Source organism: Haliotis rufescens, unplaced genomic scaffold (genome assembly GCF_023055435.1).
Source record: "Haliotis rufescens isolate VD_foot unplaced genomic scaffold, xgHalRufe1.0.p SCAF_1, whole genome shotgun sequence".
In the NCBI taxonomy this organism is placed as follows: domain Eukaryota; kingdom Metazoa; phylum Mollusca; class Gastropoda; order Lepetellida; family Haliotidae; genus Haliotis; species Haliotis rufescens.
In genome coordinates, this window is record NW_025963779.1 from 18,282,097 (window position 1) to 18,300,400 (window position 18,304).

General features: G+C 37.7%; 1 protein-coding gene across 3 annotated transcripts in view; it reads right to left on the reverse strand.

Annotated features, from left to right (window-relative positions):
• LOC124150117 (high affinity cAMP-specific and IBMX-insensitive 3',5'-cyclic phosphodiesterase 8B-like) overlaps positions 1 to 18,304 on the reverse strand; it is a 263,092-nt gene that overhangs the window by 73,182 nt on the left and 171,606 nt on the right. Inside the window, exon 1 of one of the 3 annotated variants that reach the window (XM_048392393.1) lies at positions 14,372 to 14,718. The exons of the other annotated variants lie outside the window; for them this stretch is intronic. Within the exon in view, the coding sequence (XP_048248350.1) occupies positions 14,372 to 14,491 (120 nt within the window). The 5' untranslated portion in view covers positions 14,492 to 14,718. Of the gene's footprint in view, positions 1 to 14,371; positions 14,719 to 18,304 lie in introns of those variants that run through there. 3 annotated transcript variants of the gene reach the window in all.

Sequence of the window (18,304 nt, forward strand, 5' to 3'; positions counted from 1 at the left end):
ATTGTATCAAATATCCTGGCTATTGCCAATATCATAATTTGAAAAATGTGCATTCAAAGGAAAACAAGAGTAAAAGTGACAAGCTCCTTACAGATGAAGTTCAAAATGTCTGTGTCTTTTAGGGAAGGGATCAGAAGGCTTTATTTTCTCACAAGGCAAAGAATGATTATTAACACAATGGAACTGACTTACACACATCATATGAAGGGGGCACGGGTCGCCCAGTCGTCTAATACGTTGCAATTTGCTGTGCAGAGTTGCGTCCCTTGGACATGCCAGAAACCAATGATTATGGGTTCGAATCCCGGTTCGCCCCGATTATGTTTCTAGGTTTGTCAGCACCATACCGAAGTGGTAAACATCTAAAACCTGCATCACTATGGGCTTTCCTCCCACATTAACCTGACACACCGTGATATAACTGGAATACTGTTAAAAGCGGCGTTAAACACAATTTACACACAACATATGATCATGTGTTTGGGCACTCTACTGCGCTAGATCGCATTCAGAGAGCATGATATGTATTGAGGTAGAATGGATTATTGATCAAAGAGCAAAACAGTGCCCAGTTTATGGTGTTCAGTCAACACCAACCAACAATACTTGTGTATGTTATCAATGCGAGGTATTAAACACTGTGTAATAAACTGTGATATCTGCAATGGATGAGTGAAATATGGAAGCCTTTCAGGGTCATTTGTTTTTTTTATAGTTTTCTTGAAATTTCAAGATACTAAGTTGAAATTTCAAGTTATAATATTAAAATTTCAACTTAGTTTCTTGAAATTTCAACATAACATCTTGAAATTTCAAGTAAAAAAGAAAAAACAAATGGCCCTAAAAGGCTTCCGTAATTAAGTGCATGAAAATCAGGTGTGTTATTTTATGTGACCGAAGTCTTTCCAATAATAGATTGTCTCAGCTGATGTTTCTTCATATGATCATGAAGCCAACATTATTCTGCCAAGGACACATAAAATGCCCCCCGACCTACTCACGACTCAGAGCGAACTGTGACTTGTGACTTCTAAAATTGAAACAGAGAATCCATAATTACTTATGGCTTGTAATTTATAACTGCGGGCTATACAATCTTGGGTGACTACCTTTCATCACTATTTGATAGCAATGATAAAAAAAAAATTAACACATGCTTATTATATATATTCGGAACTATACAATGGATTCTGCTTTTAGCAGAGATTTTAAATGATAGTGAAAAGAGCTTTTTTGCTTTTATTTATATTCTAAGAAGTAAAGAGTTGCCTCTTGAAGAAGTAAAGAGTTGATCACTATGTTATTGTTTGTGTTTGTTTGTTGTTTAATGCCGTACTCAGCAGCACTGCAGCTATATGATAACAGTCTGTAAATAATCGAGTCCGGACCAGACAATCCAGTGATTGACACACTATGTTATTGCGATGCAATAACTCACTGACAGTCAGTCATTCAGAGGGTCATTAGCCTATTCCTCCCATTTTACCAGAGAAGTATTAATACAGTCAAAATCCTCAACACAAACATCTCCTGAAATGTTTGTTTGTTTGTTTGTTTAACGCCACACTCAGCAATATTTGAGCTATATGACAGCGTTCTGTAAATAATCAAGTCTGGACACGAACAATCCAGTGATTGACATCATGAGCATCGATCAATGCACTTGGGAAACGATGACATACATCAACCAAGCCAGCGAGTCTGACCACCCGATCCCATTAGTCGCCTCTTACAACAAGCATAGTCGCCTTTTACGGCAAGCATGGGTTGCTGAAGACCTATTCTACCCCGAATCTTCACAGGTCTCCCCTGAAATGAAACACAATTGATCTCCACTGCTACTGTAATATAATTCAGCTTCATTCCGTCACTAAGTCATTACTGTATCACAGATAACACGTTATTATTGACCGAAGCGTAAAACAAACCAACTTCACCACATAATAATGTCATGTGTGTCAGCGGCAAGTCAGAAAAGTGAAAAAATAATATTCTTCATCATACCGTAATGATCATATTTGTAATGGTCTTAATCTGATACTCAATTACCTGAAATACCTGAATTATCTATTTTTTTAATTCATCCACAGCAACCATAACGCAAGTGTTGTTTATATACAGAAGTCTTTAGTTTCAATTGCTACTCTCAAATAACTACTTATGATACATTACAAAGAATGGTGCTGTCTTGCAATCCATAAACAAATGCTGATGCTGGCTTAAAACAATAAAACCTTATTTACAAGTGAGCATTTCAACAACAGCTGACTGCCATGGCATTCTGTAAATATGCTACTATCCCAACAACTTGATATCATTCATGTTTTCACCACATCGTCAGAAGACAACAAGAGATGTAGCTGAGAGAATTCTGTTTGACGTCTGCTACCAGCCGACTAACATCTTACATGAATCAAAAGCATGTTTGTTTGACTTGTATGGAAAATATTTCTAAATCAAAACTGTGCTCACCCAAACAAGCTTGTCAGAATAGAAGTCTGACATTGACTGATGTTATTTATACACAAACTGGCCAGTGTATACACTCACTCAATTGGGAGCTGTATGCAGGGAAATATGATGGCCACCTTAGAAAACATGTCTGCCTCTCATACTTTAGCTCAAATAGTCCTTTGCAGTTTTCCAGCTATTTCTATCAAGCAGTGCATGTTTAACTTAACTTGTTGAGTAGGTATGGTTAGGGGCCTGGCCATCTAAACAATATATTTATATATATTTAAGATATTTTAGTTTTATCAGTCTCCAATAATTAATTCAGTTGACAATTTGAAAGGTACAATTGTATGATACAATCATGTGATAATACTGTACATGAAAGATCTTTCAGTTGACAATTTGAAAGGTACAATTGTATGATACAATCATGTGATAATACTGTACATGAAAGATCTTTCTCTAAATATAATCTGAACATAAAACGTCTGAATATATTTTTTTTAAATAAATTTGTAAAACATCAAATTAAATCTATATGATGAACAACAAAATCAAATTGATTCCTAATTTCTTCTTTTTTGTTTGGCAATACTGTCATATCCTCATGTCAAGATATTACAAGTACTTAAAATTAATGGCATGGACATTGGGGAAATGATTTTCAGTCATTCTCTCTGAGCATTATATTCTTTGCTTCAAGCTGATTGGCTAATTTGTACCAATTGTTCCATTATTAAGGAAGAGAATATATGGATGTCAACTTCTTTATTATGAGGAACACAACATTTCGGATTATGCTTACTCCTTCATCAGGGGAATTCATCATATATTCTCTTCCTTACGTGTATTACTTCTAAATGCCTTTCAAAGACCTGTTCCATTGTTGTCCTCAAAGAGGCCCTTTGTGATGTCATATGAACTCAGAGATGCAGATAATTAAAGATGATGTCATCCATTGTTCATGACATCACAAAAGATGTTGTGCCAACAATAACTTGACCTGATGTCTAAACTTGAGGTTTGGAAACCCATATTTTTCTATATTTTTAAAAAAAGACCACAGCTAACACATAGAATTACCAACTTGCAACTCAGAATTAAGGGATTATCTGTCCTTGAAATATTGTTGAAAATGTTATAACAAAGTTATGTCACATACAATCTGTAATTCCTAGTAATTCTAGATAAGTTATTCTCTATATGTATCATGAATAAAAATGTGCTACAGAATATATATATGCAACAGAAATGAAAGAGTTTCAAGATGAGCCACTCGCTACCATATATGTGACCATATATCAAATACCGCCATGCAGAGACAGGGAAATCATACATGTTGGTAGAAATCTAGCATCCATTCTCCTTTTAAATTTGTATTAATTGCCCTAAAATCTTTACATTGTCTTCACAACATTTCGTCAGGTTGGAATACATTTTGAACCAGTATGATTTTCAGTAGACATAATGGAGGCTGTTCTTCCTGATGTTACTGGATGTGTTGTACTGCTTTCCTTAACACTATTTCTTGTATATAAAATAGATAGGAGACATACAAAATGTATAAAATAAGCGAACATAAAAAATATATTCATGTTATAAGAGTTTTTTAGTGAGTGAGCGAGCATGGTTTTACAAAGCTTTTAGCAATATTCCAGCAATATCTCGGTGGGGGACACCAGAAATTCGCGTCACACATTGTACCCATGTCGGGAATCAAACCCCGGTTTTCGGCGTGACAAGCAAAAGCTTTAACCACTGGGCTACCCAACCGCCTGAGTGTTTTTGAGAACTATAGTTAATAACATACTTGAGGAATTAGTTCAGATACCCGAAACACAAGTCATTGTTTTGACTTAACAAGAATATCATCATTTGTCACTTTATTTCAGAGTTAAAAAAATGAAGCAAACCTTTTGTTTTCCAGTGAGTGAGTAAGTGAGTGAGTGAGTGAGTGAGTGAGTGAGTGAGTGAGTGAGTGAGTGAGTGAGTGAGTGAGTGAGTGAGTGAGTGAGTGAGTGAGTGAGTGAGTGAGTGAGTGAGTGAGTGAGTGTGGTTTTACCCAGCTTTTAGCAATATTCCAGCAATAACCACTAGGCTACCTCACCGCCCCTTTGTTTTCAAATTTGTTAATAAAATAAGAATATGATGACTATAGAGGTTGGTAAAAGGAGTGACAGTCTGTGGCAATGCTGTGCAACCGCAGACACTGATGTGGGTACTAGGGACGAAAATCTTCTGTTTCGAATGGAAGGTGTTTAGTTGTCCATGCACAACATGTACATACAATGTATATAATCAATCTTGCATTTTGGTTTTCGTGTGTCACCCACTACCTCATCAAGTGTTCATGATTGCGCCTTGACTTCCCTGTGGCTCGGCAGCCCATGACAATCGTTCAATCAGTCGGATGCTCTTGCTTATTAGCAAGCACGACAGTCTCATTACAATTACGTGTGTCATCTATATAATTTGCATGGCTACTCCCGGCTTGCTAAGGTCAACAGCAGTGTCATACATATTAAGTTACTGGTAGTTACAACACACATCCTTTGCGCAGTTAGCACTGATCACAAACATGGAAATCCCTCTTCTACGCTTAGACTGGGTGTGTTGCTCTATGACGGCAGTCTGTAAATAATCAAGTCTGGACTAGGCAATGTAGTGATTGACATCTGAAACTGAAACGATGATACTCAAAATGGTGTACAATGACATAATATCAAACAGGTCACAGAGTCTGACTACACTATTAGTCGCCTCTATTATAGGTGCCGACCTTGGATCAGAAGATTGTGGTTCGAATCCCATCACAGGACTCAGATATTTTGTATGGACGCTACACTTTGATACGTATAGTCATGCTATATTTCATTTGATACAGTTTACTTATCGATTGTTTTGTGAAAATGGATATATACTACTCAACATTTGATAAGGACCACCTATGACTAAAGATGACTAAATATCAGTCCTTAGCAAATGTGATGAGATTAAAATGTCTGCTGAATAATGAAAGAAATCGTAAAAGAATCTGTAATGTTCTGACACAGCTGGCCCCAACACAACTCAGAGCAACAGTAACCTTGATGGAAATATCTGTTTCCTTTGACAACATCCTATAGCCTTCCTGACCATCATGTCTGTACTGAAGGCTTAAAAAACGAATCCTGTCACTTTAAAACCACTCTTAGACCTGCCCCCTCAGATTGTGATGCCCCAGTCTCCCCTTCATCTGCTCCAGAAGCTTAACACAGGGTAATGCATTCCACCCACACAGCGGAATTAACTCCCCTTGCCTCCTCATCAACATGCAATGCTCTGTGGGGTCACTGTAGCCGGAGCATGCAGATGTCTGAATGGGCTGCTCACGGAACAGTAAGTGACGCTAATCTGCTCAGCGGGGATGTGCCATTTTCACAACCTGTCATGAGACATGTCAGCTGACACAGAGTCCCCAAGCACTGACCGACACAGAGACTTTCCCCCTGCACATGGCACCAACGGGGACATGGAGACTGTCATTCACTGACCACAAACCTCCATCATCAAGTCCACTGCATCATCAGAATTATTTTTTTTCAAGTCACAACGTTATATGTCAGATCAAGTTTCAAACCAAGAAGTACTTGAAATGCTTTTTTATAGATTTCAATGATTATACATACAAATTACTATATTTACTATGGCAATCTGATAAATACACCACTTGCAATTATTACATATGTTGTTAACTATTTCACCACAAATCAATGATCTTCATACTAATTTAGGGGGTACGGGTGGCCCAGTCGTCAAAGGCGGCGTGATTCGCTGTGCAGAGTTGCGTCCCTTGGGCACGCCAGAAACCTATGATTGTGGGTTCGAATCCCAGGTCGCCCTGATAATGTTTCTAGGTTTATCAGCACCATACCTGTGCTTGTGGGTTTCACCGAAGTGGTAAACGTCTAAGACCTGCATCACTTGGGGCTTTCGTTACACATTAAGCTGACATGCCTGATATAACTGGAATACTGTTAAAAGCGGTGTTAAATCCAACTCACTCACTCATTTATACTTATTCTATTATAGATTGTCACATCAAACAACTTTGACAAACCAGCCAAACAGATTGTCTGTTCCCCAGTACAACACTGGAGATGACTGTGATACTGTCAACCTGACCACTAAACCCAATGAAAGCACTGTACACTATAAGGTGAATACCCTTTGACCCCTGAACACTTTGGATTGACTGGGTTATTTACATAATCTAATCTTATGTACATTTTATCTAAATCTCCACTTGTCCTGACTGGACTATAAAGCGGAAAAGAAAATTTTGTGATAAATTTAGTCTTTTCTTCAGGACTTGGCATTATCATAGCTTCACAATTTGTGACAATTGGCGAAGCACTTTCTTTTTTCAATATGGTCTACTAATCTGTGATAATCTCAATGTGGAGGACGTTATGACATATCTATTTCTTTTATATGAATAGATGTCTACTAATAGCTAGAAAATATTGTAATCAACTAGTCTCTAAGCAAGGATCACATAGTACTCAGATTTACTTTGGGGCATTGACCACGTGCACAGCCATACAGTATTGCTGCAACAAGTGTCAAAGTGAATAACATGATTGTGTATCATGACGTGTGTTGTGTGTATCATGACGTGTGTTGTGTGTATCATGACGTGTGTTGTGTGTATCATGACGTGTGTTGTGTGTATCATGATGTGTGTTGTGTGTATCATGACGTGTGTTGTGTGTATCATGACGAGTGTTGTGTGTATCATGTGTGTATCATGACACTGTTGTGTGTATCATGATGTGTGTTGTGTGTATCATGTGTGTTGTGTGTGTCATGACGTGTGTTGTGTGTATCATGACGTGTGTTGTGTGTATCATGACGTGTGTTGTGTGTATCATGACGTGTGTTGTGTGTGTCATGATGTGTGTTGTGTGTATCATGACGTGTGTTGTGTGTATCATGATGTGTGTTGTGTGTATCATGTTGTGTGTTGTGTGTATCATAACGTGTGTTGTGTGTATCATGACGAGTGTTGTGTGTATCATGACGTGTGTTGTGTGTATCATAACGTGTGTTGTGTGTATCATGACGAGTGTTGTGTGTATCATGACGAGTGTTGTGTGTATCATGACGAGTGTTGTGTGTATCATGACGAGTGTTGTGTGTATCATGACGTGTGTTGTGTGTATCATGACGAGTGTTGTGTGTATCATGTGTGTATCATGACATTGTTGTGTGTATCATGATGTGTGTTGTGTGTGTCATGACATGTGTTGTGTGTGTCATGACATGTGTTGTGTGTATCATGACATGTGTTGTGTGTGTCATGACATGTGTTGTGTGTATCATGATGTGTGTTGTGTGTGTCATGATGTGTGTTGTGTGTATCATGTGTGTATCATGACATTGTTGTGTGTATCATGATGTGTGTTGTGTGTGTCATGACATGTGTTGTGTGTATCATGTGTGTATCATGACATTGTTGTGTGTATCATGACATGTGTTGTGTGTATCATGATGTGTGTTGTGTGTGTCATGATGTGTGTTGTGTGTATCATGACATGTGTTGTGTGTATCATGACATGTGTTGTGTGTATCATGATGTGTGTTGTGTGTATCATGACATGTGTGTTGTGTGTGTCATGATGTGTGTTGTGTGTATCATGACATGTGTTGTGTGTATCATGACATGTGTTGTGTGTATCATGACGTGTGTTGTGTGTATCATGACATGTGTTGTGTGTATCATGACATGTGTTGTGTGTATCATGACATGTGTTGTGTGTATCATGACATGTGTTGTGTGTATCATGACATGTGTGTTGTGTGTATCATGATGTGTGTTGTGTGTATCATGATGTGTGTTGTGTGTATCATGACGTGTGTTGTGTGTATCATGATGTGTGTTGTGTGTATCATGACGTGTGTTGTGTGTATCATGATGTGTGTTGTGTGTATCATGACAGTGTTGTGTGTATCATGATGTGTGTTGTGTGTATCATGACATGTGTTGTGTGTATCATGATGTGTGTTGTGTGTATCATGACATGTGTGTTGTGTGTATCATGACATGTGTGTTGTGTGTATCATGACGAGTGTTGTGTGTATCATGACGTGTGTTGTGTGTATCATGACGAGTGTTGTGTGTATCATGTGTGTATCATGACATTGTTGTGTGTATCATGATGTGTGTTGTGTGTGTCATGACATGTGTTGTGTGTGTCATGACATGTGTTGTGTGTATCATGACATGTGTTGTGTGTGTCATGACATGTGTTGTGTGTATCATGATGTGTGTTGTGTGTGTCATGATGTGTGTTGTGTGTATCATGTGTGTATCATGACATTGTTGTGTGTATCATGATGTGTGTTGTGTGTGTCATGACATGTGTTGTGTGTATCATGTGTGTATCATGACATTGTTGTGTGTATCATGACATGTGTTGTGTGTATCATGATGTGTGTTGTGTGTGTCATGATGTGTGTTGTGTGTATCATGACATGTGTTGTGTGTATCATGACATGTGTTGTGTGTATCATGATGTGTGTTGTGTGTATCATGACATGTGTGTTGTGTGTGTCATGATGTGTGTTGTGTGTATCATGACATGTGTTGTGTGTATCATGACATGTGTTGTGTGTATCATGACGTGTGTTGTGTGTATCATGACATGTGTTGTGTGTATCATGACATGTGTTGTGTGTATCATGACATGTGTTGTGTGTATCATGACATGTGTTGTGTGTATCATGACATGTGTTGTGTGTATCATGACATGTGTGTTGTGTGTATCATGATGTGTGTTGTGTGTATCATGATGTGTGTTGTGTGTATCATGACGTGTGTTGTGTGTATCATGATGTGTGTTGTGTGTATCATGACGTGTGTTGTGTGTATCATGATGTGTGTTGTGTGTATCATGACAGTGTTGTGTGTATCATGACGTGTGTTGTGTGTATCATGATGTGTGTTGTGTGTATCATGATGTGTGTTGTGTGTATCATGACATGTGTGTTGTGTGTATCATGACATGTGTGTTGTGTGTATCATGATGTGTGTTGTGTGTATCATGATGTGTGTTGTGTGTATCATGACGTGTGTTGTGTGTATCATGATGTGTGTTGTGTGTATCATGACGTGTGTTGTGTGTATCATGACGTGTGTTGTGTGTATCATGATGTGTGTTGTGTGTATCATGACGTGTGTTGTGTGTATCATGACAGTGTTGTGTGTATCATGATGTGTGTTGTGTGTATCATGACGTGTGTTGTGTGTATCATGACAGTGCTGTGTGTATCATGACGTGTGTCGTGTGTATCATGACATGTGTTGTGTGTGTCATGACATGTGTTGTGTGTATCATGATGTGTGTTGTGTGTGTCATGATGTGTGTTGTGTGTGTCATGACGTGTGTTGTGTGTGTCATGACGTGTGTTGTGTGTGTCATGACGTGTGTTGTGTGTATCATGATGTGTGTTGTGTGTGTCATGACATGTGTTGTGTGTATCATGACATGTGTTGTGTGTGTCATGACATGTGTTGTGTGTGTCATGACATGTGTTGTGTGTGTCATGACATGTGTTGTGTGTGTCATGACATGTGTTGTGTGTGCCATGACATGTGTTGTGTGTATCATGATGTGTGTTGTGTGTGTCATGACATGTGTTGTGTGTGTCATGATGTGTGTTGTGTGTGTCATGACATGTGTTGTGTGTATCATGACGTGTGTTGTGTGTATCATGACATGTGTTGTGTGTATCATGATGTGTGTTGTGTGTATCATGACGTGTGTTGTGTGTATCATGTGTGTTGTGTGTGTCATGACAGTGTTGTGTGTATCACATGTTGTGTGTTGTGTGTGTCATGACAGTGTTGTGTGTATCACATGTTGTGTGTTGTGTGTGTCATGACATGTGTTGTGTGTATCATGACGTGTGTTGTGTGTATCACATGTTGTGTGTATCATGACAGTGTTGTGTGTATCATGATGTGTGTTGTGTGTATCATGACGTGTGTTGTGTGTATCATGACAGTGTTGTGTGTATCATGATGTGTGTTGTGTGTATCATGACGAGTGTTGTGAGTCCAAATTTCCTGTCGCTTCAACTAACAGGTGAAACAAATCTCACATAACAAATCTTCACTCCTTTACCACCATGATTCAGAGATGCTGATTGTTACAAAAGACAACAATATTCAGTTGATGGAGTTCCCTGTTTGTGTGTATCAGAAACCTTAGCAAACATTGAGTAGTATATATCAATAAAACATTCATTCAGGATTATTGATCAGATCCGACATGAAAAAGATACCCTACTTGATTTGATGTAGGCTATCATTTTCAACATCTTGATGAAGTAAAAATAAGATCAATTATTTATGAAAATGTCACAGAAGATCCCCCTCAAAATCAATGTTCAACACAAGGATAGTATTTCTTAACACACCCTTTGAATACTGTCACAGGAGCCTTGAAAGCCATCTCATCCTGATCAAACCTTAAACCAACAAACTGATTCCACATCGTAATAAAAGTGTCTAGCCGTATAAATAATATACAAGGGATATTTTGTCCTACAATCCTCTGATATCTGCTTCCCTGCAGACAGCTATGAAATGTACATTAGATGATACAATAATCAGTCAAATAATAGACTATACCACATTTGTAGTACTATTCTGCTAGCGTTAGTTAAAGTGTAGAAATCTGTGCCTACCAAGAGAGTTAGTATTGCACTGGCGGGAATAAACCACTAATCAAATTTAGCATTAACATCAAATAACTTGTCAAGATACGACACAGAAGCCTTTTAATTTCTGTGAGGTAATTTGTGAATTGAGTCTCCAAGGAGTGCTGGTCGTGAAGATTGGGACGAGATATGGCTGAGGTTGTCACGAGGGATGGTTTAGAGATGTGTGAAACATTATTTTTCACATTTGCCGGGCTAATGGCAGTCATTTCCTCAAATTGGTACTTTATGTAATGAGTGGTCGTAATGATAGATGAGAACATTGATTCCTAGTGTTGGCACATCTCTTCAAATCATATCGGAACTAAGGACATAATTCACAAACTTCTTATTAATATCAATGTTAAAGCATAAGTCATTTCTAGTTTTTGTGTACAAAACCTCCTCACAAATTATGCATTTATTGATAGTAAGTGAACATATTGTGCTATAGAGTTCCCGACCAAAGTGCACAGAGCCAGGCTTTTTGTTTTTTGGCTTATAGATATTGGTACATTGAAAAAATATAATAATAATAAATGAATTGTACACAATTGTTTAAGATTCTTAAAGTTTGATTTGGATCAGTAAGGTGATACAAAAAGATCAATTTGTCATTAGTAAAATATCTGTGTTAGTCATATAAAATTCCCTTGGATTATTATTTTTGTCAAAGTGATCTTCACCAATGTTGGCATATAAAAAACCTTGTCATTTCTTTTCTTAACATATTTGTTTAAATGAGTTTTCCTGACAACTAATTACTTATGTGATAAAAATGTCAGGGATGCAAGTGAAATAAACGATATGTCATTTTGTGTGTTTTTGGCCAAAAAAAATCATTTTGACCCTCTCACTGTGTAAAACAAATATTATTGTGTGCAGAACTTAATACCATGACAGTCATACTAAGGCTAGACAATCTCACTTATCTTCTTAAAGATTTTCTAGGATTTTATTCAAATGAGGGCGTGGGAATAAAATAAAAAGGCAGTAAAATGTGTCACAGACTCCAATGCTCTGTTTTTAATGTATCTCACAAACATTGCAAGTTTCAGCACCAGGTGTCATCACTGATTTTCAGTGATCCATTCCTATAATTTTCCCTGCTATTTTGCCTCCTACTCCCAACAGAATCTGTTTCGTTGCATAATCGAGACTGGTTATTCTATGGTTTGATGTTTTAACTTAATGTCCTGGAATGTAATTAAATGATAATTAAAACAAATACTTAAACTTTAAAAATATGTTCAAAAAATTATTATTATTTTTTTAGCACAGTATTTAGATACTTAAATCAAAAGTTGGCAACATCTTGTCATGAACATCTCTATTGATAGATAAGTTTATTCCAGTACTACTGTCAGTCCACAAGCCCAGGCTGCTCAGTGCAAAAATAATACAGAATACATAAAACAATTTTACTGGTGTGTAATGAAGACATCATGAGAAACTGTTTATTGCAGAAGTTGAATCAACTCCCCTTTGGGTTATCGTAAAATCTTTCCTACTTTAACCATGTTATGGTTGATATGAAATATCTTAATAACTTTGCATAATGAGATATAGTTACATCAGTTTTAGTTAAAATGCACATTCAGAATGGCAAGTGAATTTCTGGATCGAAAGAAATGTAATGTGACATGGCTTAATATGATTTTTACACATTAACACTATTGTATTATGCTATTATAGTATTCAAATTATCATGCACAATTGTAATAATTTGTAAAAATTGCATCCCTTGAAGTGATATTTCTAGACTTGCTCCAAGTCGGCCAAAGAACACCTAAATATAGTGTTACCTAGTGCCCAGGTGTAATAATACCATAATAATAGTTGACTCTCTATTGAATAAATAGGATTGAGCCAAACAGTAGTGCATGTAGGTTGTTATTGGCCATACTCCACAGACTCTTATAGTCAAAGTGACACTATAGCGAACACACACATGCAGCATCACATGCTAACCATGTTGGCCCCTGGGTGTGTTGGATTGCAACACAGCAAAGCTGAACCCCTGTGAATTAACATATTCTGTAGCTGGTATTTAATCAAAGATTTTATACAAACTTTTAAAATTAAAAATTGCTACATAAAATGTGTGGATGAGGAATATGATCATCATAATGATTACATTACTATGATCATGACCTGTTGCTCATAACAATAATCATAATTACCCATAATGGCAATAATACATTATCATATTTACTGAGGAGTTGTGCATAAGGGCTCCATATGGCATCACACAAAACTGGAATATATTATCACATTATTATCATGATGATAGTCAAATCTGCTCATGCATAAAATAATGCATCACAAACAAATAAAACCAAGCCAAACAAAGCCAAAGAGGCTCTGCCATAACGCACTTCAATTTCATACTCCAGAACACTGTGGAGAAATTTGCTTTCACCCTCAATTGCCCACTGACGTCATTCAAGCTAGATGCATCAAACAGAGCCTGTCCGTTACAAAGGGCACAGAAGGATACGCTACCACGCTAAATGCAATGGATGTCATTATACTGCAGATGACTGCATATCTATTATATACATATGGCAGTCTGTGTACTGCCCTATGATGATCAATATCTGTCTATGTGATTATTGGTGTCGCGGCTAGTGCTATTGACGAGGTACATTCCTGTTACGTTAACAAGCAGCCGTCGGCACCTAATATACATATTACCTGCTACATTATGTCACTGTAAACAGATGCACATCAGAGATGGCAGTGGTCTGACCACTTAGTCCATGTCAGCGAGAGTGTTCTTTGTTGCCTTTATGATTGATTCTGCACAATTTTATTTGATTACCCACATAACCACATGTTGATCTCGTCAGGATTTAAATGTCCACATTGATAACACACCGATTTACACTTCACTGCATTTAACTATAGCTGCTGTGATCGTAATGCACTTATTTATCTCTAAATATGGAATTAGGGTTTGGGATATAGAAAACAAAACAAATATTTTCAAAAGCTACAAATTTTCATTAATCATTACATCCATGTGACAAATCTTTCATCAATTTTGTCACGTGACAAAAAAAAGAATATTGACATGTTCTAATTTGCATCTAATTCATTAATTTTCAATCTTATACGACTGACATTTCATATGGATACATTGAGGACCAGTGACGACCGTGTTCCCTACCTGTTGAAGAGTATCCTCCACACAAGAGAGACAAGGAGAGACAACGCAGGGATAACTTCCCCCCTCCTTCTCTCTATTACTGTTCCTGGAACCACAACACAGTAGAAAATGGCCAGACATACTCCAAAAAGTAGCACTACTGAACCAACAGTACTGACAACTCTCCCGACAAAGTCCCCACTGTCAAATGACATAGGTGGCTACGGTACTGTTTCCAAATGCCATCGCTGTTCAATCGATGCTTTACATCCCCGAACTGATCTCAGGCGGCTTGCAATGCAGCAGCTACGCTCAAATCAGGTGGGAACGAGCTCTCCTTCACCGCAAGGGTTGGAAGGAAGGCCCCTCGACTGTGAAGGGAGGGAGGCTGTTCAGTGATCAGAGAGCTGGGACTATCTCTGCCTGCGTGAGCGTATACCTTCCTCCCCACACACAGCCGACCACTCAGTTGCCTCTTAACATACCACAGCAAACTTGATGACAGTCTTCACCTCAACTTTTTCATGCACAGTGAAACAGATTGAAATCGTAAACTTCTCGTTAATTTCTACTTCCAACTTGTCCATCATATCTATAATTTGAATTTGAAACATATTTTCAAAGCTGATAAGACTTTCATATTTCCTAATTGTTCAATGTCACATGTAGATTCACTCCTTATATATACAATGGAACCCTATTAATGCGGACTGTTAGTTGAGAAACTTTCTGGTATATCACTTTTTGTTGACGTCAATACATTAAGCGGACATTATCATATAATCAATGATGAAATTCTCGGGACATTTGTTACCCTGAAGGATGTCACTGGGATGGTACCGTCTGCATTGACAGTGTATTATTGTAGTGTCAAGTAACGTGTCTGGGAAAAGTAGGTATACACATAAAAATTGGATTTGACAACAAAATCGCAAACGCTGTTAGGCTGAAAACAGTCGTTTGTTTTGAAATACTCATAGATATGATGCATGAATATTACCTATGACACCAATATCAAATACATCATCTTTAAATAACCATTTCTTACATGTCACTTTTAGCATGGTTCCAAATCAAACATGGCTGATACTTTCTTATGCCCGGCAGTTTATTTATAATTATTTACATCAATTTTAGTTTAATTAAATCCAAAAGGACCTCTTACGTAATTTTTTAGACTAACATCTAGTCTCTGAAATGAACATATCGTACAGAAAAAAACAGTTGTTCAGTTATCTTAATTAAACTATAATAAAAAGGAGCCCAGTGACTCTCTTCATTTTCTGTAGTGATCTAGACTTGCTAAACATTATAGACTTGCATGGGCTGTATTTGATATATATTTGTATCAGGGGCCTGTAAGACAGAATAGTAAATTTTGTCAGCATCATATACAGCAGAAATTAATATGAATGTGTTGAATTTGCCTTCCTGCTCGTTTGTTATTGGTTCATGTGGATTCAGCAAGTTTCAGTTTGAAAATGGCCAGACATTCATTATCATTCATTCTTTAAGCTGTAACTAATTTTTATATGACATCTCATATCTTTGAGATTATTTCACTAAACAATGAAACTGAAGACCTATCACACCCGAACATTTATAAAATCTGACATAATCTATAATAATTAGATATCATAGTCCATAAGTCTGAAATCAAAATTTTGTATTCTGCAATACTACTTTTCATTTAAACTATATTACGTTCACGAAACAGTATCCTGTAAATCATCAAACAGGTTTTTGTGACATTCCGCACCTGAGGCAGATATAGTTTCAAGATCAATTCCAACAACCTTCTGATACCGTAATGTGACTAATGTGACGTCAGTATTTGAAAATGTCTAACAAATAACCAGTACCAGCTGTCAACCATAGTCAATATCTGTTATAATACAAAAACACATTCTAGCAAGTTGACAGGTGTTCTCGGCCATACACTGTCTCTAGGCTTGTTGGGGGAATACTTCAGGAAACGGTGAAAGAGAAAGCCGTATTCTAACAAACCCCGATGATGACACCTTATACAAGGCAGCTAAATTCAGGAACATCTGAAATATAATTTGATTTTTAACAACAAGCACATTTGCGTATTGCTCAGAACAATTATTGCAGCTTTTACTTCTGTAGGTCAAATACATTTTTAATATATGTTCTATTTTTTTACTCAAACTCAAATCCCCAAATTAACAAAAGGCTTTTTGCATTCTTCCCGTATGTTCTAAATGTTATGGGAAATCACTAGGTGTAGAGAATTTATTGTACATTTTCTTATATGTGTATATTTTTTTTCAACCTGATTTTCTGACCCAATTGTTTAAGTACCTGATAGGACTGAGACTCTGATGGTCAACAGGTATGTCCAGAGCGAGCTGAACGCAAAACATGTACTGACATTTTCAGTCATCAAGTATTGAGGGAGTGAGTAAGTGAGCCGGGTTTAAAGTCGCTTTAACAGTATTCCAGTTATATCACAGCATGTCAGCTTAGTGTCGGAGGAAAGCATCAAGTGATCAAACGTTCCTGGCGTTCCCGCTGAACGTACCTCTGGAAGCCACCTCGACTTTGCCACAAGCAATAATTTGTTGTTTAATGCCGCACCGGCAATGTTCCAGCTATGAGACTGCAGTCTGTGAAAAACGGAGTCTGTGCCAAACAATCCAGTGATTAACATCATGAATATCGATCAATGCAACACAGTTACGACGACCTGCCAAGTCAGCGAGCTTGCGACAAGTTGCACTGGCTGCTTGATAGCCTCGTGTTCTGCGTTATCCTTCTTGATAGATCTCTCTGTAGACATATCATCTATACAAATACCCGTTAATGTAGCTATTGCATACCTAAATCATCTTAACATGAATTGCCAGTGACCTTTGGACTTTGGCCACCGTGTGTGAAGACCATTCTGTGTGACCTACAGTGGCATCAAGACGTGTTATTGCTGAAAAGATTGATCATTAATGTACAGGCTGTTCTTGTTTGCCCCCTGTCTTCCAGAGAGCTTGGGCGGAAACATGGCACAACAACAAACTGGGGCTCAACCGAAACAAACAATGACACACTATCCTATATACTCAGATATATAGGGTTTGATTTATTATTTCATATGTTTGCTCGGTGTCTGTGACATGGCCTTCTTCAGCCGCAGCCATAACTATATGTATTGGACACTGTGTAAATATATGTCAACGCCAGAGAATAATAAGTCTCGATTATCTGCCGAAATAGATTCCATTCGCTAAAAGACAAAATAGAGGTGAAAAATATATCAATGGGTCACTGAAAATCAGTGATGACACCAGACGTTCTTGAAAAGGGTTAGCATGTCCTGCTCTACCAATAGAACCCACCACAAAAAAAGTAACAATATGTTGCTTAAAGTGCACCGCATTACTCCTGTCATACGACCTGTTGACAATCGAGCCTTGGCCAGACAATCAAGTGATAGGATAGTGCATTCACTGAATTTGGTGAAACTAAAATCGATATGTTAATTATGAATTACGTCGATATGTTAATAATGAATTAATTATGAATCTGTTAATTATGAATCTGTTTATTAATCACATGCTGTCGTGCCGGACATTGACTGGACAGCTGCCCATGGTATAGCTGTAGAGGTGTATAATGAAGGCTTAGTGTGCTTGTTCTCTACTAACGTGTGTTGTCCGCACCAGAGTCGTAATAATTCCTCTGGCAGAGTTACAGTAATGAGGTGCTGCTTGCATTAGTCCGGACTAATCCCAATTTTATGGTGCTACCCAAATGGGATCCCATGCAGCTTATTAACATGAATAACCACTTCAGACACAGGGTACTCCGAACCGACCAAACTCCGAGCCGACCGGTCCTTGTTTTAACCCCTTAATGCCGAGCAGGCAGGTTAACAACAAGGACCATCTTTAAACGTCTTTTGGTATGACGCGTCCGGGGATCGAACCCCGGACCTTC